Raw genomic sequence first — 24,097 nt, forward strand, 5'->3', positions numbered from 1 at the left:
GTAGGTACTGCCATCTCTAGGACGAGTTCCACTGCAGGTGTATTCTTCTGTAGTATTTTATGTGCACATGCGTACTTCTGTAGAATGTATCAGTTCTTAACCAGTTGGATAATATGGCCACAGATCACAGTTATCTTTCCATTTAGTTGACCATAATCCGGAAATATATCCGCACAAATAGTCTACTGTGTGACAATCATTATTTTATGGCAGACAGCTTTGTAATTGTAGTGGCAATCATTAAACTGAAGATAACAGGGGAGAGCATTTAGTTTGGAAATGTGTGTCATTTGTTAAAGGGACAGACCCTAGTTTTTAAACACCACAGCATATTTTTCACTATTAGAGCCGTTTATGATAACTGAAATAAAACATTACTTATAGTTTATTCTTTATATTATCCGTTTCCGTAGAACCGAAGTGTATCTGGTCACCCTAGTATTTATATAATACCACAAAATGCATTTAGCAGTTTATAGATTCGAGTTCTAGTCTATTTGTAAGGATATTTCCCTTTTTAACGTCACAGACTCATCTTTCGCTCCATTGTAACTTTATCGAAATGAGTTAGAGGTTTGTAAATTAAAGAAACTTAGTGTCCATCTTTTACGGGTTACAACTAGGGTCTGCACCTTTAGCATTACTGACTTGTTTGTGGCAATTCCAGCCCATGCAAATATAATACTTTTAGTGTGGGTGTACTTCGAACAGGTTTAGTGGATATATTTGTTTAAACACCAGTATCCTGGCAAAAAGAGCTGTGAAACAGGAGTTATCCTTTTTAGTATATTCTGCCGAGCCAAGCAAGCAAAGGTGCATAAGAAATCCACGAGCCTACTGAATCTGATATTAATTACACAAGTGATATAGTCATTAATGCTATATAAAAAGATATTGTGTAAATATTTGCTGTTGGTCATCATAAATGAATTTGAGAGAAATACAGATAATTAGAGAGAGAGAGAGAGAGAGAGAGAGAGAGAGAGAGAGAGAGAGAGAGAGAGAGAGAGAGAGAGAGAGAGAGAGAGAGAGAGAGAGAAAAGAAACTTTACAAGTGTTATATTTGAATCTGGTTGGAAATGGCAAATAATAAGAATAATATTGTTTGTGATATAGTTTAATGGTTCAATAGCAAATGTAAATCAGGAACAAAAACAACATGACTGCATGTAACAATGGCGTAATAATGTGAAAGTCACACATGGGGTCAAAAACCACTTTTACATTGAAATGTCACACAACGAAGTCTAGCAAAATTTGGTATTTCAGACTCCATACTGACTCTAATAACGTGTGTGACCACCGTGAGCTTGGATACATGCATGCACAGGTCTTCGCATAGACGTCGTCAACCTTCTGATTACGTCAATCGTGATGCGTCGCCATTCCTCAACCAGGAATTGTTGCAATTGTTGTCTGTTGAGCGGGGGCTGTTGTCTCCGTCGAATCTGGCGATCAAGGTAGTCCCAAAGATGTTCGATAGGTGACATGTCAGGAGAGCGTGCAGGCCATGGCAAAACGTTAACATTGTTCTGATGGAGGAAGTCCTGGACAATGCGAGCAACGCGGGGTCTGGCATTATCATGCTGGAATGTGATACCTTGGGGCTGCTGCTGTAGGAATGGCACCACAACTGGTCTTAGCACTTCATCCCTGTAACGTTGAGCATTCAGATTGCCATCAATGATGACAAGTTCGGTGGTCTAATTGCCACAGATGCCTCCCCACACCATTACACTACCACTTCCGAAAGGTTCGACTTCATTAATGCAACAACGGGCTGTACGTTCTCCTCTGCGTCGATACACTCTCACTCTCCCATCCCCACGGAAAAGGCAGAACCTACTCTCATCGGTAAAGAGAACCCTTCGCCAATCACGGATCTGCCAACGCTTCAACTGCCTGGCCCATTGCAGTCGCAGCCGAGGGTATTGATCTGTTAATGTGGTCCCGCGGTACGGTCTGTAGGCTCTGATACCAGCAGCACGTAAGCTTCTTGTCACGGTCTGTCTGCTCACATGGTAGCCGAATGCCGTTGCCGCTGATGACGTCACCGTCAAAAACCGATTACGTAGGTGTAATGTTCGTAGGTATCGGTCATCCCGCGCAGTTATGACTCGTGGTCTACCCGTTCTTGGCCTGTCCGAGGTCCGACCTGTCTGTTGGTATCGATTTCTCAGGTTACCAACAGCAACTCTGGAACATCCAAACGTCCTTGCGACATGAGCGTTAGATGCCCCCATTTGTATCATGCCAATGGCACGCTCGGGTTGTTCTGCAGTAAGTCGTGGCATTCTTTTGGTGGTTTTCTATCAAATGCATACCCTACCTGAATGTTGGCTCATTTTAATACCTTCATTGCACGTGTTAATTTTGTAGGTAGTGAAAAACGTGATTTCTGATTTTTTGTTCACGACCTGAAAAGCATACAACGTTCTCTTTCAAATATACTGTGAAAAAAGTAGGTTACGAATATAGGATTGTTTGTGCAGTTGATTACGTTCAGATATATGAATGATTTCACATTCTAAAATTTATTTTCGTTTGTAAAGTTTCTTTTGGCCGTGAGTATATATTGGATTATAATGGTGCTATTGTATACATGTACAGAGGCTTGTATCGTAACTTGTGTGCCAAATCATTGTTTGTTTATTTGTTTATAATCAATACAATATGACGTCAGATTATATACGTGTCTTTATAAAAATAAACCGGCCTCGGTGCCGTCGTGGCAGGCCATCGGTCTACAGGCTGGTAGGTACTGGGTTCGGATCCCAGTCGAGGCATGGGATTTTTAATCGAGATACCGACTCCAAACCCTGAGTGAGTGCTCCGCAAGGCTCAATGGGTAGGTGTAAACCACTTGCACCGACCAGTGATCCATAACTGGTTCAACAAAGGCCATGGTTTGTGCTATCCTGCCTGTGGGAAGCGCAAATAAAAGATCCCTTGCTGCCTGTCGTTTAAAGAGTAGCCTATGTGGCGACAGCGAGTTTCCTCTAAAAACAGTGTCAGAATGACCATATGTTTGACGTCCAATAGCCGATGATAAGAAAAAAAATCAATGTGCTCTAGCGGCGTCGTTAAATAAAACAAACTTTACTTTTTTTTATAAAAATAATTTCATGATGTGCTGAGGTGACATTAAACATTCCTTTCCCCTTGAATCTGATGTTCTCTTCATTTGCTATATCTAGTCGTTATTGAAAAAAAGAAGAAGTTTGTTTTGTTTAACACCACCACTAGAGCACACTAAGTTATTAATCATCGGCTACTGAATATCAAATATTAATGTTAATTCTGACGTAGTCTGCAGACAAAATTCGCTATTTTTTTCAGTTATCAGTAAGGGACCTTATATATGCTTTTTTCCACAGACTGGACAGCACATACCACGACCTCACTGAGACGAGAAAACCCCCAGAGTATGGGTTCATTAAGGTGATTCGATCTTTCGACTCAAGCACCTAAGGGAAGAGCTCAGGCGATTAAGGTAGATCCCGCCTGTAGTGTTAAAAGAGAATTTGAAAAATACAATTGACGCCCTTTTTGTGTTTCAGATGACAGTTTTTTAAACCTATTCCAGTGACGGTGTCTTGCTTTAATGACTTGTACTATTTGAATACTATGTTTCTGTCATGTTAATTTGTACTAAAATATTACTTACTGACCAATGAGCAAACTGTTTTTGTTTGTTTGTTTATTTGGTTTTTTCATTTGACGAAAATAAAGATTCATACCAAAAGCCTAGTTTGTTTTAATGAAGTAGTTACATTGCGATTGTGAATGCTCTCGACCATAGTTGCATTAGATAAAGTTCAATTTCCGTATAAACGTACCACTTGCACTATCCCTGGCGACAGATCTGTGTTAGAGAACAAAATACACACACGCACGCACATACAATCCCACTCACACATACGCACGTACGTATATGCATACATACATACAGTCACGTACAAATAGACATACGCGCACACACAGAGGCGCGTATGTAGGTGAGGGGACGGTTTTCGGGGTCCTGAAGAGTTTTTAAAATTTAATATTTCAGGAGAGCCTGACCCAAAACCCTCTGGAAAGTTCTCTCGCCACAGGCTAAACCTTCCTGCACAGTTTTCTGCATACACGTACACAGTCACGTACACATATACACATACACGTACACATACACAAACATATATACATGCAGAAGAGATAGATAGATAGTTAGAGAAAGAGAGAGTGAGAGAGAGAGAGAGAGAGAGAGAGAGAGAGAGAGAGAGAGAGAGAGAGAGAGAGAGAGAGAGAGAGAGAGAGAGAGAGAGAGAGAGAGGGGATCTAGAGAGCGATAGAGAGAGTGAGATAGAGATAGAGAGAAAGAGAGAGAGAGAGAGAGAGAGAGAGAGAGAGAGAGAGAGAGAGAGAGAGAGAGAGAGACAGAGAGAGAGACAGAGAGAGAGAGAAGAGGGATCTAGAGAGATAGAAAGAGTGAGATAGATATAGAGAGAAAGAGAAAGTGTCAGAGAGAGAGAGAGAGAGAGAGAGAGAGAGAGAGAGAGAGAGAGAGAGAGAGAGAGAGAGAGAGAGAGAGAGAGAGAGAGGAGGGATCTAGAGATATAGAGTGAGATAGAGAGATAGAGAGAAAGAGAGTGTGTGTGTGTGAGAGAGAGAGAGAGAGAGAGAGAGAGAGAGAGAGAGAGAGAGAGAGAGAGAGAGAGAGAGAGAGAGACACACACACACACACAATACGCACACACAGAGTAGACATGTTCACATAAATGTTCGTCAAAATTATTTTACAAGATATGAATTTCAAATGTCTGCAGATAGATTAACATATAAAATCATAAGCGTACGAGACAGGGGAGTAGGAGGGGGGGGGGGAACAACTGCCCCCCAGTGCTGGAGCAAAACCTCAAATTCGGGCAAAAATAATACAGATATTCAGACAAAATGTTCCAACCTGAGACCTTTTTACTATGCATTTCCATCATTTTACCTTCAAAAGTAGTTGCGATCCATGTGAAAATGCGTATGACTCGTTTGCAACCCTATATAGCTATAGTAATGCTAATATAAATAAATGTTGTTATGCAGATTCTGGCATTTTCGTTTAATTCTGGCAAAAGCCAGCCTGCTCTCCTTACAAAAATGGGAGCCACGCCTATGTATAAAATGTATGACCTGGCTATTTCAAGTTCACATTTTCACATAAGACGAGTCAAGTGCTGCTTTACAGTATGGAGGTGATGATGTAAACTCAAGGCTGCTGACCGCTTTAGGCGAAATTATAGCAACACACATTGAAATAAGCGAGGTGTTTAGCAAGAGTAACCCACTCTTCCCATATTATTAATAGAAAATTTCACACAATCTTCACACTTTACTGTGCATTTTATGTTTAGCAAACGTGTAACATAACAAGACATAGAAATTAACAAATTAAAGGGACACTCCTGAGTTTGCTGCATTGTAAGATGATTCAAACTAATAATATATTTCTACAATTAAATATGTTTTCTTGTTTAGAATATCAGTGTCTGTATATTCAATGTGTTTCTGGTCGTCTTAATATTTGTAAGAAGCCCAAACAGGATTTTGTCTTCAAATAATTTCGTACGTACGAAAAAAAATAAAAATTGAACGAAATAAAATGAAATTTAACCTAGTACAAATATTAGAACGATCAGAAACACGTTTAATATAAGGCCGCTAATATTTTATGCAGAAAAATATGTAATTACAGTCGTTAAAAAGTCTCTCTTAGTCGATAACATCTTAAAAACTGCAGCAAACTCGGGAATGTCCCTTTAAAGCTTCACACTTTATTATACTATTTTTTAGCAAATATATAAAGAAGCATTTTGCAAGAATAAATATCTGCCCACTTATTATTTACAGAGTGTGAACAAACTGTTTACATATGACTAAACATAAGTTAATTTACAATGACCAGCACATCTTTTTCTTCATTATTTTAAACTATTCCGATCACAAACTCTAAGATGTCTTTCTCGAAAATCTCATAAGAAATTATAATATTATGCAAAGTACATTTATAATAACTAGGTTTTTTAAAAAATTATTATTGGGTTAAAATAGACAAGAGATGTCCGTGCTGCAATACAGATAGGAAATAAACATTTTGGCAAACACGTTGATTAATGACACGTCATTAATTCATTACATGCATGCAGCATGTCTGATCTGCTTGTATATGCAGCCAGAAGTTACCTGCGTGTGTAGGTTTATACAGCCGCAAGTCACGTTCGACAACTTATCATTACTCAGGTGATGGATTGGTCGAGCATCCCGGAAGTGAAGGGTTGAACCGTGCGGCTGCCAAACTGAACCAATCTTCGGAGACGTCCACGCTATGGTGGTCGAGCCTATATTCGTGTGATATGCTTTGCCGCATCGTTTTGACAGTTTTACTTTCTTCGTTAACTTTATTTAAGGTGAGTTCGGAAATATTTTTTTCAACAATTCGTCAATGAATGAAATTGAAATTATATAGATAAGTAATATCTTCCATTACTTTCGTGTTTTATTCAAATAACGTTCAAGCACGCTGCACTAGGCACACACAAGTGATATCGGAACTATCTGTATTTCAACGGGAAAGGAACATCTGTTTAAAGAGCTATCAACACATTGGTGGCTAAAATGGTTGTTGGCACTTTATCAGGAGAGATGAAACTCCCTACTGCAACGCAAGTTACATCTGCCGGAACAGCAAAAAGAGGTCATTTATATACATTTTTCTATGGACAGGACAGAACATACCACGGAATTTGATATACCAGTCGTTGGGCACTGATTGGGACGAAAAACCAATCACAGAATGGGTTTATTATGGTGCTGGATCCCACGACTAAAAGAACTGAGGCGAGCGGTCTACTGACAGATCTACATGCCGCCCCTATCCCTGTGCCTAGAATGTAAACACATTCAAGATTCTGTCATTAACACATTTCTTTTCACTTTGTTTTAAATTTTATATCTTAAGACGATGAGGAAAAGGGAAGAAATGATCTGATATATATATCAGTGGCGGATCTAGAAAATAATAAGAGGGGGTGGCTGGATTGGGATGGAGTTAACCGACGAGGCCTGAGCCATGGTGAAGGTTCCGGGGGCAAAGTCCCCTGAAGTTTCGGCATTCTGGACATTTTAGAGCCTTATTTCACTGATTTCCGAGGATCTAATTCCAAATCAATTCCATAAATTTGATATTTTTTGCCGTTTTCCTGATTCACACCAAAATATATAGAAAACGATTTAATTCTGTCCTCATCGATGCAAGCCATACTCGGTTCAATTGTACACCTGATTGACAACAGGGCGATATATATTATTTTCGTTAACGGAATGGCTTTATTTGCATCTTCGTGAACAAAACTTTGAAGTAACAGCATATATTTGGAATGAACATAAAAAAACATACATAGGAAGGGAGGGGGTACACTATTCATCCCCCTGGATCCACCACTGGATCCACCGGCTGGGATGAGGTGGTCCGATTGACTCATACGTTGATTGGATTTCACTTGCAAGGTTTATTCATCTACCGATTACCGTATTACAATTGTCTGTACCTGAAAGATAATTACCGACAGGTGCTAAATAAACAACACGATAAGCGTGAAAGGGTCGACGAAAATATTGTACGTAAATAATTTTTTATATTTCTTCGGATAGACGTAGCCGTTCGAGCTAAATATGTTTAATTTTACAGTTCGGACCAATAAACTGGTTCGAGAGAAGGCTTCTGTTCGACCTTAGGGGTATTCAACCAATCAGCACCAAAATAAAGGGGTTTAATAGAGAGAAAAATCGGGACTTTGTTCTTGGTTCGAGAATACCGGTAGGTTCGACCGTTGGGCGTTCGAGCCAATGACATTCTACTGTGTATATATATATATATATATATATATATATATATATATATATATATATATATATATATATATATATAATAAATATGAGAATCTGGCTTGTTCCTCCAAATAGAGGTTACGACCCCCACCCCTTTAGATATGGTTTCTTCGGGCCTAATCTATCATATGTTTATTACGATACTGGATCTGGACAATGACAGAAGAAATCCGTAAATGCTAATAAGCCACTTCTTGCGAATAACAGCAATACATCTTTAAATCTACTTGCACTATCAGAGAGACATGACAACACATACCACGACTTTGCAAAATAACTGGTCCACTGAGGGCAACCGATCCTACACGTCATTGCACCTGAGGCGATCGTTCTAGCACTGTACTGCAACCCGCCCATAAATATGAACGATTGATCACATTACTAACGGAAATCAATTTTCGGTCATATGTATTTCAAACATCTGGAATACCTTACCACCGATCACGACAAATAGCATAAATAGGAATGTCTGTCACGTCACATTATTTAGTGTAAAATAATTTGTCCAAATATAATGTAAAATAGATTAGTAGGCCTATAAAGAATTATTGTAAAACTCATCTTCTTGAAGCATGATACTATATATGTATATTGGCCAATTACGCCAATTATTCGGGAGCATGCAAATTCTAAAAATATTGGACGAGACTATTTATGCAATAGGCGAACTTGTTGGTCTATTTCAACATTGAACAAACGGGGGGGGGGGGGGGGGGGGAGTGCAGTAATGGATTGTATACTAGTATAAACAGATTTGATGGCTATACTATCACGGGGTTTTTTCCATCTTGAAACAAATGTTATATAAAATTTTACATTGAAATTAGTTTCCGGCATACTTCGTAATTCACCCGAATCATTTCTTATACCCTCGGCATAATCACGAATGTTTTCAAATTCTTTTCAAATCACTGGCATGATTTTGCAAGTAAGGTTTTGATTGGTCGAATGAAAGGTCAACTGGACATGAACTCCAATAGGCTGCTGTTGGATCCACATGTAATAGTGGAGCTAATTTTAATTAGATTGAATGAAGGTAAAACTAACAACATAATCGTATATTTTCATGGGGACGGGACGTAGTCCAGTGGTAAAGCGCTTGTCGGTGTAGGATCAGTCCCCGTCTGTGGGCTCCAGATGCCGTCGTATACATGTGTTATCCAGTCTGTGGGATGGTGCATATAAAATACCACTTGCTACTAATTTGAAAATGCTTTCTCTCTAAGACTATATATCGAATTTACCAATTATTACCTATATTGGCAGAGAGAAATAGGGAAAGAAACATGATCTTTCCTTAGGGGAAAGAAAAATCTTCCCCAAGATACGTTTTGACGTCATCATCAGTGCTTCGCTACGTACTTTAACGTCACTGTTAGCTGATAGTTTCCATGGTGGCAGTCATGTCAACAACCAACTTACGTCATAAAATAAGGGACACGTATGGCATAGCATATGCATATGGCAACGGTGTCTCTTGTTCTCAAATTGCAAACTCGTTTTCGATAACAGTATTAATAAATCAATGTACTCTAGTCGTGTATTAAACAAAACAAACTTTGTATATCTTTACAAGACTGAATCCAAGGGATATGTTGACAAATTCAAGAGGCATACTGTGAGACATTACACTGAAAGACAAAACACCAACGCGCTATGACACAAAACAATATTTTACTTGACGAGGAACATTTAACAAGTGTCAATCCAAGAACCCGATAAACGCGAGGAAACACGAGGCATTCGCGCGCATACATCATTTACATATATAACAAAACTATTACATAACAACAATGACTTGTCAAGTCCCACATTTCTTCCCCCTAAGATGACCAAGCCTGCTCACAATCACAGACTCCCCCTATTACAAAATGCTGGATTGCCCATGCGTCCAAAATGTGGGTATAAATTCAGTTAACCCTAATCGCAAATCTATAAAACACGTCAGCTATACTGAATGTAACCGGTTGTCAGAGACTACTGTATTTACGCCTGGGTTGTAGCAGGACCAAAATTCGAGCGATTTCGTCCCTCCAGTAGTCCCAGACTTTGGCTTGTCTTCGTTCATGCATTCTGACTTTCACGTGAAAGTTTCGGCGTTCGCAAATAGTCCGAGACAACGTCATTGTCTCCATTCATGCATTAGACCCCAGAAGACATAGCCACTGAACCATTGTCCGTAGGCCTATGCAAGTATTGTGGAGGACCACAAATTGAGAAAATATAATTCAGTACTTTCTTTGCAGTTGTAGTTGCTTGTGAAACAGAAATCGCAAACACAAATCTTGTCAAGTCGTCTTCGAATGTAAATGTGTATTTGTAAGCGGCAGGTGTCCTGGTAATCGGACCGATAAAAGCACAATGAACAGCTTCCTATGGTTTAGTAGCAGTTCTTGTCAAACGTAACGGACATTTCGGAATAAAGATATGTACACTTGAACCTCTCTTATGAAGAATCGAGTAGAGTTCCCCCACACAGTCTCAGAGTTTCAGAAACCCAGTGCTCGTCCAGCTGATTTGAACCCTTGCCGGAGCAATAAGAAATCGCGAAACTTTATATTACACAATTTACACGTAGCCAATTAGTTGAATAAAATCTTTATTGCATTCACAAATTACATCTCGCCCAACTCGACCGTCCTTAAATTAAAAAAAAAGAAAAGAAAAGAAAAAAGAAAACCAAACATCCCAAAAACAAAGGCATACAATCCCCCTCCAACAAAACCCAACAACCCCCCAAAAAACAACACCCCCACCCAAACAAGACCCCCTACAAAACAAACAAACATACAAACAGCAAACAAAGAATGTTTTTACATGGTCGTAATTCTGTTCAAAAGAAATGTAAATCGTCGTAAATTGGAAGTTATACTAGGTTTACTTGATTACAAACTTTCAGTTCTGTGAGATGACAAAACAGTATATATATCAACTTGTGCTTATCCTGAATCTCAACATTTGTTAACACCATCTTTTCTTTAAATTCTAGTCTAAATATTACATTTTGCAGACGACAACTCCATCCGGGGTGTTCGAGATCGGATTCCTGTCCTACACACTAGAGTATGGAAACCGACAAACCACAACCGAAGAGCCAGCCGCACGCGACGTCGATGCCAAGGGGAACGTGACGTCACCATCGGGTCACAATGTCACTGGAAATGCCACGGAACCTTACAAACCATGGCAGACACCAGCGAGATGTTCGGCTCCATCGAGATACAGGTTCCACGTCTGCATGGAGAGCGTGTAAGGACGATTTATTGTCATGTCGTTTGATGTTCTTTTCGAGGGTATCTAAAGTTGTTGCATTTAACCTGTCCTCTTCATGCCATAGGAAAAAATGTTAGAGTTGCCTGATCCAGATTAGGCCTACTAGTTCCCCCCGACTGTTATACATGTATGGCAAGGAACTTGACTTTGAAGACAGGTGCATGGCTAATTTAAAATCAGAGATGTATCATTTTGTCAGATTCTGTATTCATGACATTTTTTTATGTTATTTAAAAGAAAGTATTGTAGTAACCATCAAAGCATATTCAACAGAAGACAACGACACTTGAAAAAGTCACTAAACATACGTAGCTTGAAATGTTTGTTTGGCAGTTAGTTTTGTTAAAACTAATTTGATGTTAGTTACAGCTCTAAGACATATAGAAATGACCAGAAGTACAATTCTTTGTCGTTATTATGTGTTGCTGGCCCGTAGGAACCGGAGGCGGGAGGCGGATAGGACTGGGCAGTGTGGTATCTGACCTCACTTAAAACCCAAAATGTTTTCATTTTTTTGTTCTATTATATACATTTGCGGAAAGAAGTTCCTGTTCACCAAATAACATGGTCTCAAACCAGTTGTAAAATCTGTAAATGGTTGAAATGTGCGACTTGAATAGATACACCATACCTTTGCAAATCGTCTCATATTTATAAACTGACCAAGAAGTAATTTCTTTCTTGAAAAGCATTCCTTCATTGTCGTTAAACATATACTTTGTGCTATACATACATAGCAACTTTTTTCCGTGAGTATATACAAACCAAAACAAATTTGTGTTAAAAAAAGAGAAGAAAAATAATGGGAAAGAAGCAAACACCCAAATAACCGTAGTTAATTAACTTACTAGGTTTAGTTTTCAAATAGTTATGTTAGGACGTGCATATTCAATTATAATAGGAAAAGAGAATTGCACCCTTCCATTCCGTATTGTGGTTAACACTGTATTATAGAGGCATCATCGCCATTGGCTTTATAAATTAATGTCTGTAGTAGTGGGATCATTTTGTTTGTGGTGCGATTTAGACTTAAAAATTATGTTACACATGCCTTGCCTTATATCTCAAGAAGCTGGATTTTTCAAGTGGAGAATGATGTAGCCTCTGTTTATTAACCAGGTGCGCAAACAAATGCTCACAGGATCAATACTCACAAGTCAAATACTCACAAGACAAATGCTCACAAGACATAAACTCATAACACTGATGGACAAAATGACAAAGGGTCACACACTTCTTTTATAATCTTTATTAATGAAGTAAAACATGTCACATCAGAAATAGTACACATGACATCGAAACAGTCAGAGTAAAACACATCACGTCAGAAATATCACACATGAAGTATAATGTCAGTCAGAGTGTCAGGTTGTATTGGACCTTGCTGCACTCACCGATACGTTCCAGTGACGTAAACAGAGTCAAAGTACTAAACCCTCCAGCCCTTCAGGTGTTTGGTCCTTGAGGTACTCCATGCCTTGCTGCACGTTGTCCTCAGGCAAAAAAGCTAAGCCGTCCAACATACCACAAAAGTGCTTCGCGTCTTCGTCAGTACGATACAGTGCTGTAATACCGAGTCCTTGGGTCTTCCTCCGCGTGCTTTGGCTAAACTGTGTTGTCTCTTGACGTCTCAGCACCAAGCAGACGGTCTGTATGGCTGCCAACGTCAAGTTCGTGATGACGATCTTGGGATCTAGAAAGATATATAACTCCTCCATCTTGTCCACAACTGCTTGGAGTGGATCTTACTAGATCTGTGCACTTTTACAGGGCAGGATTGCGTACACATAAGAAACTGAACAGTTTCCCCCAAAGGGAATGCATCATGTAGATTTATTCAAATACATTCTACTCTATTTTTTTTAAGGCGCAGACCCTACTTTCAACCAATGAAAATGGACACTAAGTTTAGTTAATCCACAAACCACACATCCACACTTGGTATGAGACGGCCCCTGTAACTTTGTGCAAGGCGGGATCACCCAGTGGGCGATCACGTGACCTACGTCACGATATGGGTCAGCGAGCTTTGTAATTCTTGCGACGGAGTGTCCCGACATTTAGCTGAATGTGGATACTGTAGGATTTATTTCTGTAGTGTGTGCATTAGTGATTAATATGTGGATTTCTTTAATCAATTAACTCGAAAATGATCGATGTAAAGGTATTTGACGTCAAATATAGGATTGTCGTGTTATTAGAGCGGAAATCTTTGACTACCGTGTGGTGGGCAGCGATTACCAAAACATTACACAGCTTGGTCTCTGACTGTAATGAGAGCGCATATCTGTCCAAATGTCCGTCTAGCTCTGTTACAGTCAGACTACTCGGGCTACACTAGACTAAGTGAACGATGTGAGATTGCGCCGATGTTCTATGCAATCACTTTGATTTGGAGCCGCTACTAATGACCAGTCCTTTTTAATTATTGCCCTGTGTCCATAATTATTCATTTATTAAGGATATGTGAATAAAATATGCCTAAAATCAATAACTATTACTTGATGATCACTGATATGTCAGTAAAATATGTCAGAATGGCCCCATTGATTTGGTACACTTTTGTTTTCGCAGGTCTTCCAACAAAACTTGTGATTTGGGACACGAAGATATTCCCCTGACCCAGATAGACACCAGTCAGGGGTCAGTATTCGTCACAGGGCGTGACCGCGTGCAGTTCAATAACAGACCCCTTCGGACGTCACCGACAAGACTACCGAATCCTATTCAGTACAGATTCCAATCATGGATGGTTAGTGTTGCTTTCTGGTGACTACGAGTTATGTCCTTTAGATCATTGTTAATATTCACTATTCTACAGATTATAACATTTAATATTCTACAGTTTCAATTCCATTACATTTCTTTCAGATCTTGAAACTTATTTTACTGTCTACCTCCACATCCTAGGCATTGTCTTGAAAGGAGCTTGTATCTTCTAACCTTTCAAGCCACATATCTGTCATTTACAATAGGCTTAGTCTGAACACTCAGTGTCTTAATGGCCACTTCCGACATTAAGAGGCTCCTGTAATCACCAACTATGCTTCATTTGTGTTAGTGCCGTGGGTCAGACCAGTTTTATTACGGGCAGAGGGCAAGGATGGCAGGGAGTGTATTTGATAGCGTGTAACATACAATGAAAATGTCGCCTAATACCCTTCTATTTTATGCAGGGCTCTCTTGTTCTAAACGTGTACGTGGAATGCTGTGGGACTCCTGATGATATTCAGAAACGATGTAAAGAGAAGTTGTCACTCAACGTCACTGCCACGCCCTTCACTGGCGTGACATCACCACGCTATTCGAGGATTACCATCAGCGGGAAAGCCACGTGAGTCTATTAAACAGACATTATTGGAAACAATCAAATATGATTTCAATCTTCTGAAAGGGAATGTAAATCGGTAGGGATCACACCACTATTGCAGCCAGTAAGCTGAATGTAGGTGAAGAGTAGCCTAACCCTTTACTTTCTTTTCTTTTCCATTTTTCCTTTTAATTTTTGTGGAATCATACCTTATTGAACTGTTAAACTTTACAATGCTGAAAGGGGTCTAACTCTCATAATTACGATGTAAAGACAGCGTTGATTCCTGCATCTTGAACTGAATGCCATATTACCATCATGCATATCGTCTGTATACTAAGGTTCAGTTAGAGTTACTTCCCTTTTCGGACCCCTCACACAGTGGGATAATGGTTCCCAGTGAACCGTTAAAACTCACCGGGTGATAGGCGGTACACGGATTCGAATCCAGTACCTACCAGCCTCAAATCCACTACACCGAAGCAGCAATACGAAGCTAATATTATTTTCATTACAGGCTCGTTCTTATGCTATCACTCTACTGTCTTCCCAACTTCTACGGTCCGAAATGTGAACGATTCTGTCAAGTCAGCAACCCAAACGAGAACAAGATTTGTCATCCTCAGACCGGTGAACTCATCTGCCGGCCCGGTAAGTACATGAGGACGCGCCATCATATTGTTGATATTTAGTACCTGATGAGAAATAGGAAATAGGAAATGTTTTATTTAACGACGCACTCAACACATTTTATTTACGGTTATATGGCGTCGGACATATGCTTAAGGACCACACAGATATTGAGGGAGGAAACCCGCTGTCGCCACTTCATGGGCTACTCTTTTCGATTAGCAGCAAGGGATCTTTTATATCCCATAGACAGGATAACACATACCACGGCCTTTGATATACCAGTCGTGATACACTGGCTGGAGCATGAAATAGCCCAATGGGCCCACTGACGGGGATCGATCCTAGACCGACCGCACACCGAGCGAGCACTGTACCACTAGGCTACGTCCCGCACCTAGTGCCTGATGAAGTCAGATGTTGAACTCCACACAAACGTGCCTGACGGGGATCGATCCTAGACCGACCGCACATCGAGCGAGCACTGTACCACTGGGCTAAGTCCCGCACCTAGTGCCTGATGAAGTCAGATGTTGAACTCCACACAAACGTGCCTGAACTTTAACTCGATTGAGACACAGTAATAATAGGCATCACATACCCTGATCTGGTCTGTTGTTGGTATGCTTAGAATAGCAAACATATATTTTAAACATTTCTCTTTAGTATGTGTGTGTTTTTGTGTGTACATGCGCGTGTGCGCATGTAGTGCCACCTAAACTAAAATAATTATGGCATTAAAACGAATGAGGATAAAGTTACAATCTTTTCTAGCTAGACAAAAAGGGCACTTCTAAACTGAAAAGAGCAATCCGAGGAACCAATAGGCACCCGCCCTCTTGTTAGAAGTATCCGAACGTGTGAGCACGCGCACGTTTGCATATGTATGTTTAATAACTGTAATAGTACATGTAGTTCATGCAGTAATCTGTTTCTATTCCATAATTCTTCTAACTTACAATTGTTCTGTGACTTCGTATTTTACAGGACTGAAAGGCGAAAGATGCAGTGAAGATAAGAACGAATGTGACAAGGGAATCTGTCAAAATGGCGGCGACTGTGTCAACTATCCAGGAACATTCCGTTGCTTCTGTCGATCACAGGTTACCACGGGTGAGCAGGGGAGATAACTCTGTTGAGTCTGAAAGAGAAAAGAACGACCACTGGTTTATTATATTCAACTCTTTACAAACTAGCAAGCGAGAAAGTTAAAGTTTTTTTTTTTTAACGACACCACTAGATCACATTCATTTATTAATAATTGACTATTGGATTTCAAACATTTGGTAATTCTGACATATAGTCTTAGAAAAAACAAACCCACTACAGTTTTTCATTAGTAGCAAAGGATCTTTTATATACATCATCCCATAGGCAGGATAGACCAGTCGTGATGCTCTGGCTGAAGCGAAAAATAGCCCAATGGGCCCACCGACGGGGATCGATCCCAGACCGACCGCGTATTGAGCGAGCGCTTTAGCAGCAAGCAAACAAAACACTTGTTATTCTAGACCGAATGTCAGTCACTATTAGCCACTATTCATCATGGCTGTATAAAAAAGTTAGTTTGTTTTGCTTAACGACACCACTAAAGCACATTGATTTAATAATCATCGGCTACTGAATATACCAGTCGTGGTGTACTGGAAGGAACAATATCTGTATAATATTCTGGCCCTGCCAGAGACTGGGCGTGAGATAGACGTGCCTGAACCTAATTTGGATATAGACACGTTAATAAAGTACCTGTAACCCATAAAGGATCCCTTGCTACTAATGGAAACATATAGCGGGTTTCCTCTCTAAGACTATATGTGCACCCCGTGAACCACGCCTGGTATATGAAAGGCTGTAGTACCAATTGTTTGACATACAATAGCCAATATGATTAATAAATCAATGTGCTCTGGTGGTGTCATTAAACAAAGCTTTTAACTTTCCTGTTTTGTTCTAAAAGTACATTTCATTCTTTGCTAATCGGATAGAAAAAAGGCCCACCATTCTCATTTACTGTCCACATTATGATATGGTTGCATTTTCTTGATTTTGATCATTTAATACTGCTAATGCACTAGATTGCGTTTCAATGTAACGGGAAGGTGCCAACATTAATTGGTGTTCAACTGATAGATCCACTACGGTTGTACCTATCGGGGAAAAGTATAACATAACAAAAAAGGTGTCTTTTACGAAAAGGTTTCGTTTTAGGTTTTGAAGAGCTCCTTTTGTCTACATATATACTTGGGTTGGTCAGGTAGAATGCCACTCGGCAGAGCCTCGCTGCATTCGCCATTCTAACCTTCTCGGGATATAGCTGAGATCTTAACTAGTTATTCTCTTTGTCTCTCTGTCTCTGCCTCTGTCTCTCTCCGATACATATAATCTGAAAGTTAGATACATATTGGAAGTATTGCCTCCTGTCCCCATGCGAACATATTTTTCTCACAACAAACACAAATCAACTGCTATTGTCTTTCAGGCCGTTTTTGTGAGTTCATCATTCCAAGCTGTCCAAAAAACCCTTGTAAAAATGGCGGCACGTGCGAGGAGACAAACCCTGATTACAAATGTCATTGTTCCAGTGGGTGGCATGGCCTGACGTGTGAAATGAAGACGGCGGACTCGGCCACAGACCGGGATACTGACCAGCTCAAAGCTGCAGACTCCCTCAAACTCAGTGTTTCTGAACAAGGTAGAGTAGGCCTTGTGGTTTACAATATTCTTGTACTACTCGGTGATTCAGACCTCATAATTGTAAGTTTCAGTACTAGCTTCGTCCAGTGTTTGAAATCATTTAATGGCCATTAAAGAATGACAGCTAAATGCCCCTTAGCAACCATTTTATTCTTAGATTTTGATGGTCATCATCATCATCATCATCAGCATCAGCATCAGCAGCAGCAACAGCGGCAGTATAAGTAGTAGTAGTAGCAGCAGCGGCAGTAGAAGTAGTAGAAGAAGCCGTATTAGTAATGGTAGTTGTAGCAGTAGTAGTAGTAGCAGCCGTAGTTATAACAGTAGTACTAGCAGCATCAGCATCAGCAACAGCATTAGTAGTAGTAGTATTAGTAATAGCAGCAGCAGAGGCAGTAGTAGTAGTAGTAGTAGTAGTAATAGTAGTAGTAATAGTAGTAGTAGTAGCAGCAGCAACAGCATTAGTAGTAGTAGCAGCAGCAGCAGCAGTAGTAGCAGCAGCAGCAGTAGTAGTAGTAGTAGCAGTAGTAGTAGTAGTAGTAGTAGTAGTAGTAGTAGTAGTAGTAGTAGTAGTAGTAGTAGTAGTAGTAGTAGTAGCAGCAGCAGCAGCGGCAGCGGCAGTAGTAGTAGTAGTAGTAATAGTAATAGCAGCAGCATTCTGTTTAATTCTGTTATATATTTCTATTTCAGCGAAATCAGTTTCTAATGATCCGAACCAGGATGTTGAAGAAACACAGGTATTATTTTCAATATTTCTGTAACTTATTTTCTTGATTTTTAAATGCAATACTGTCATTTACTTTTATACGTGTGTGTGCGTGTGTGTGTGTAAAACACCTATCAATAAAATTAAGTAAAGCGTGGGCCATTGCCATGTAGTATACGAAAACAACAATAGAGATTTGTTAAATAAGGAAGGAAGGAAATGTTTTATTTAATGACGCACTCAACACATTTCATTTATGGTTATATGGCGTCGGATATATGATTAAGGACCACACAGATACTGAGGGAGGAAACCCGCTGTCGCCACTTAATGGGCTACTCTTTTCGATTAGCAGCAAGGGATCCTTTATATGCATCATCCCATAGACAGGATAGCACATACCACGGCCTTTGATGTACCAGTCGTGGTGCACTGGCTGGAGCGAGAGATTGTTAAATAAGATGCCATATTTTAACAACATCCCTGACTGCAGATGGTGGTGCAGGTTCGTGAATATGTAAATTTATCATAATTTTCCCTCATTTTATTATTTACAATATGTCTTCATAGGGTTCACTAGATGTTGAATAGCAGTTTTGGAAATACATCTGATGCATTTTTCTTCACTAGCTATGTATATACGTAAACTGAATCTGTCTACTTTGGTCATATACTTGGTTTAAATAATATTTATTAACCATTATATATGCGGTTTTGGGATTGGCCAACAGGCATGAGCCTATAATTGAGTTGTGGACTGCCGATTTTTCTGTTGTCAAACATTTGATTCCTATAATTTAATCCATTGCTGCTACTTAATCGAAGAGTATCCCATATGGTGGCGGCAGCGGGTTTCATCTCTAATTATCTCTATGATCCTTAACCATAAGGAAAATATAACCGTAGTTAAAATAAGTTATGCGTCTTAAATAAAACAATTCTTTCTATCTGTTGCTATAATGGAAGTGTTAGAGAGTATCCTTTTCACGGATTGTTTCCTCACGTTCTGCTGGCAAGTGAAACAAAGTGACCACTATTCCAATTCCATCCTTTGAACTAGATGTCCCCAATGGTTTTAAACGACAATCTGTGTTTCATTGCGTTACTCATGGAGTACTCTAGGTTTTGTATACAGACCTAGATGTCCCCAATGGTTTTAAACGACAATCTGTGTTTCATTGTGTTACTCATGGAGTACTCTAGGTTTTGTATACAGACCTAGATGTCCCCAATGGTTTTAAACGACAATCTGTGTTTCATTGCGTTACTCATGGAGTACTCTAGGTTTTGTATACAGACCTAGATGTCCCCAATGGTTTTAAACGACAATCTGTGTTTCATTGCGTTACTCATGGAGTACTCTAGGTTTTGTATACAGACCTAGATGTCCCCAATGGTTTTAAACGACAATCTGTGTTTCATTGCGTTACTCATGGAGTACTCTAGGTTTTGTATACAGACCTAGATGTCCCCAATGGTTTTAAACGACAATCTGTGTTTCATTGCGTTACTCATGGAGTACTCTAGGTTTTGTATACAGACCTAGATGTCCCCAATGGTTTTAAACGACAATCTGTGTTTCATTGTGTTACTCATGGAGTACTCTAGGTTTTGTATACAGACCTAGATGTCCCCAATGGTTTTAAACGACAATCTGTGTTTCATTGCGTTACTCATGGAGTACTCTAGGTTTTGTATACAGACCTAGATGTCCCCAATGGTTTTAAACGACAATCTGTGTTTCATTGCGTTACTCATGGAGTACTCTAGGTTTTGTATACAGACCTAGATGTCCCCAATGGTTTTAAACGACAATCTGTGTTTCATTGCGTTACTCATGGAGTACTCTAGGTTTTGTATACAGACCTAGATGTCCCCAATGGTTTTAAACGACAATCTGTGTTTCATTGCGTTACTCATGGAGTACTCTAGGTTTTGTATACAGACCTAGATGTCCCCAATGGTTTTAAACGACAATCTGTGTTTCATTGTGTTACTCATGGAGTACTCTAGGTTTTGTATACAGACCTAGATGTCCCCAATGGTTTTAAACGACAATCTGTGTTTCATTGCGTTACTCATGGAGTACTCTAGGTTTTGTATACAGACCTAGATGTTCCCAATGGTTTTAAACGACAATCTGTGTTTCATTGTGTTACTCATGGAGTACTCTAGGTTTTGTATACAGACCTAGATGTCCCCAATGGTTTTAAACGACAATCTGTGTTTCATTGTGTTACTCATGGAGTACTCTAGGTTTTGTATACAGACCTAGATGTCCCCAATGGTTTTAAACGACAATCTGTGTTTCATTGCGTTACTCATGGAGTACTCTAGGTTTTGTATACAGACCTAGATGTCCCCAATGGTTTTAAACGACAATCTGTGTTTCATTGTGTTACTCATGGAGTACTCTAGGTTTTGTATACAGACCTAGATGTCCCCAATGGTTTTAAACGACAATCTGTGTTTCATTGCGTTACTCATGGAGTACTCTAGGTTTTGTATACAGACCTAGATGTCCCCAATGGTTTTAAACGACAATCTGTGTTTCATTGTGTTACTCATGGAGTACTCTAGGTTTTGTATACAGACCTAGATGTCCCCAATGGTTTTAAACGACAATCTGTGTTTCATTGCGTTACTCATGGAGTACTCTAGGTTTTGTATACAGACCTAGATGTCCCCAATGGTTTTAAACGACAATCTGTGTTTCATTGCGTTACTCATGGAGTACTCTAGGTTTTGTATACAGACCTAGATGTCCCCAATGGTTTTAAACGACAATCTGTGTTTCATTGCGTTACTCATGGAGTACTCTAGGTTTTGTATACAGACCTAGATGTCCCCAATGGTTTTAAACGACAATCTGTGTTTCATTGCGTTACTCATGGAGTACTCTAGGTTTTGTATACAGACCTAGATGTCCCCAATGGTTTTAAACGACAATCTGTGTTTCATTGCGTTACTCATGGAGTACTCTAGGTTTTGTATACAGACCTAGATGTCCCCAATGGTTTTAAACGACAATCTGTGTTTCATTGCGTTACTCATGGAGTACTCTAGGTTTTGTATACAGACCTAGATGTCCCCAATGGTTTTAAACGACAATCTGTGTTTCATTGCGTTACTCATGGAGTACTCTAGGTTTTGTATACAGACCTAGATGTCCCCAATGGTATCAAACTTCAATCTGTGTTTCATTGCGTTACTCATGGAGTACTCTAGGTTTTGTATACAGACCTAGATGTTCCCAATGGTATCAAACTTCAATCTGTGTTTCATTTACACATGAATCTTTGTACTGTTTTTTGTTTCTAGAAGGAAGACTTCCACATTTGGTATATTGGTCTTGGTCTGGTGATTTTGACAATCGTGGTCACCATCATCCTCATCGTGTGTGTCATCTGGACAGGGAAAAGGTAATTCTACTAGCTCAGTACAAATATATATATTACACATTTGTCTTTGGGGTGGGGTTTTTTCCAATACTCACTCTCCATAATGGTTTGAAGAAACAAGCTAAAACCAATTTGGCAGTAGGCTAATTTGTCTTTTAAACATGTCAAAGTTTAGACTCAGAATGCTAGCACGTGGTGTCTAAGCACAAATGAAAACATTCCAATCAGATTGTTATTTTATTCACAAAAAATGCATATAAAATAGAACTGTATTGTGTATATATAAAAATAGATTACACAATAAAGTAAAATCATACATAATTTTAGAAAAGTAAATATTAAGCATAAATTTAACATTTAAGGATGAAGCAATTTTGTTCTTGTATGCTAAATATTACTTTTACTTTCTTAGAGGTCAATATAAAGTTCCATCTGCTGCTCCTCCGACGATAGTCTCAATTTCAACCCAACCAGGAGGAAGTTTCGATAACGACATTTACTTCTGTGACCCGGAAATACTCGATCTGCAACCTAGAATTCCTCCTTCGTCCTCGACGCACTACCAAAGGACACTGGTACACACAGACCGAGAATACACAAATGTCAGACCGCTGTACGAAGACCGAATACAACCGGACTGCGTGACGGAATCACCTGGCAACAGTTACGGGGCAACCAGAGAACGAAAACTAAGCGCCCATCATCTTCTAGAGAGCAGACGCTCTAGTGAAGCAACAAATGTCTACGTTGACTGGAACAATAGTGTGACGAGTAGAGAAACAGACAACCCTTATGAGGAGATCGATGTTAAAGGCCTGTCGTCCGCTGGGGTTCCGTGGTCAGACTGCAGCGCTCTGAGCGGTGACGTGCGAGGAATAGAATACCGCAAGACTAGTGACGTCACTAGCGGACAGTTTGAGAGGGATAACGCCGGCGAACCGGAGACACCCAACTTCCAAGACAAGAGAAAACAAAGCACGACCGCCATTAGCGGGGGTCTGGCGGACTGGCCCAGTGAAACAAACAGACGGAAGAAGAAAGCCGGTTATAATTTGAAATCCGCGTGGTGATCGTAAGCATTACTTTAAAAATGCGATTAGGTTCCAGAATCTTTAAAAAATATTAAAGGTTTCTAGGTCTATGCTATTTGTTATACAATTAAACTTTTTCGAACAAAGCAACTTTTAGAATGTTCAAAGTCATACATTCTTTATGCTGTTTTATAAAACAAAAAGTATTATTTGAAAAAACCCCCACAAAAAATAAACAAAGAAAAAACTATAAATGTTTTGATTTGTTTATATTTCTAAATAGTTTTGTTCAAATAAAAGAATTTTGATGAAAAGATCGTCAAATGAATACTTTTAGAATCTTGAACAGAATTATACTTACTTTAAGAAAAACGAAAACAAAGCAGGCTATTTACCCCCCCCCCCCTCCCCCCAAAAAAACCCCCACAAAAAAAACAAAACTTTAAGACAGTTAAAGTTTGTTTTGTTTAACGACAACACTAGAGAACACGGACTTATTAATCACCGGCTATTGGATGTTAAACATTTGGTAATTCTGACATATTGTGAAAAGTCGCTACATTTTTTTATTAGATGTTTTATATGCACTGTCCAACAGACAGGGCATCACATACTACTGTCTTTGATATACCAGACCTGGTGCACTGGTTGGGACGGGCGAACCTAGATCCCACCCCATTTATCACAGGAAGCAAAGAAACAAAAAACTGTAATGTTGCAAATCTAGAAGCAAACTTTGTATTAAATTGTATCTAGTAGTATTAGAAGAATCAAGATCGGGGAAGTCATTCAGTCGTTCTCTCAATATTCATAGCTACAACCCGATTCAAACTGCTGCATTAGCATATCAATATTACGCAAAAAAGAGTTATCTACGGCCATGTATTATGCTTTATATCCTGTGCAATCGTGCATTCGTTTTCTATTAACTTACATACGTATTTTTAGATTTTACCTATACAGTACCTGCATGATGTACGTGTGTGGTTTATGAACTGGAAAGATAAATTGTAGAGATACTCATGGAAAGAAATAAGAGAACACATTATGTTGAACACAAAATTTAATTTCAAACTAGCTTAGTAATCTCTGTATAAAATAGAAAGATGAAATATGGGACTGAATATCATTAGTA

General features: G+C 39.4%; 1 protein-coding gene across 1 annotated transcript; it reads left to right on the top strand.

The window, feature by feature from the left end:
- Window positions 1-1,322: 1,322 nt before the first annotated feature.
- Window positions 1,323-23,393, top strand: LOC121367300. The gene is made up of 12 exons (XM_041491413.1): window positions 1,323-1,460; window positions 1,674-1,854; window positions 6,271-6,437; window positions 10,928-11,166; window positions 13,765-13,942; window positions 14,367-14,524; window positions 15,018-15,151; window positions 16,118-16,243; window positions 17,610-17,822; window positions 18,515-18,561; window positions 21,852-21,952; window positions 22,344-23,393. The coding sequence occupies exons 1-12, from the start codon at window positions 1,323-1,325 to the stop codon at window positions 22,999-23,001; spliced, it is 2,340 nt and encodes a 779-aa protein (XP_041347347.1). The 3' UTR covers window positions 23,002-23,393.
- Window positions 23,394-24,097: the final 704 nt, after the last annotated feature.

The sequence above is a fragment of the Gigantopelta aegis genome, chromosome 3, assembly GCF_016097555.1.
Source record: "Gigantopelta aegis isolate Gae_Host chromosome 3, Gae_host_genome, whole genome shotgun sequence".
Lineage (NCBI taxonomy): Eukaryota > Metazoa > Mollusca > Gastropoda > Neomphalida > Peltospiridae > Gigantopelta > Gigantopelta aegis.

Excerpts from the sequence above, each read along its gene's own strand:
- LOC121367300 (XM_041491413.1), top strand. The coding sequence starts at position 1,323 with ATGCACAGGTCTTCGCATAGACGTCGTCAACCTTCTGATTACGTCAAT. Across the intron at positions 6,438-10,927 it reads CTTCGTTAACTTTATTTAAG|ACGACAACTCCATCCGGGGT; the intron begins GTGAGTTCGGAA and ends TACATTTTGCAG. Across the intron at positions 15,152-16,117 it reads TGAACTCATCTGCCGGCCCG|GACTGAAAGGCGAAAGATGC; the intron begins GTAAGTACATGA and ends CGTATTTTACAG.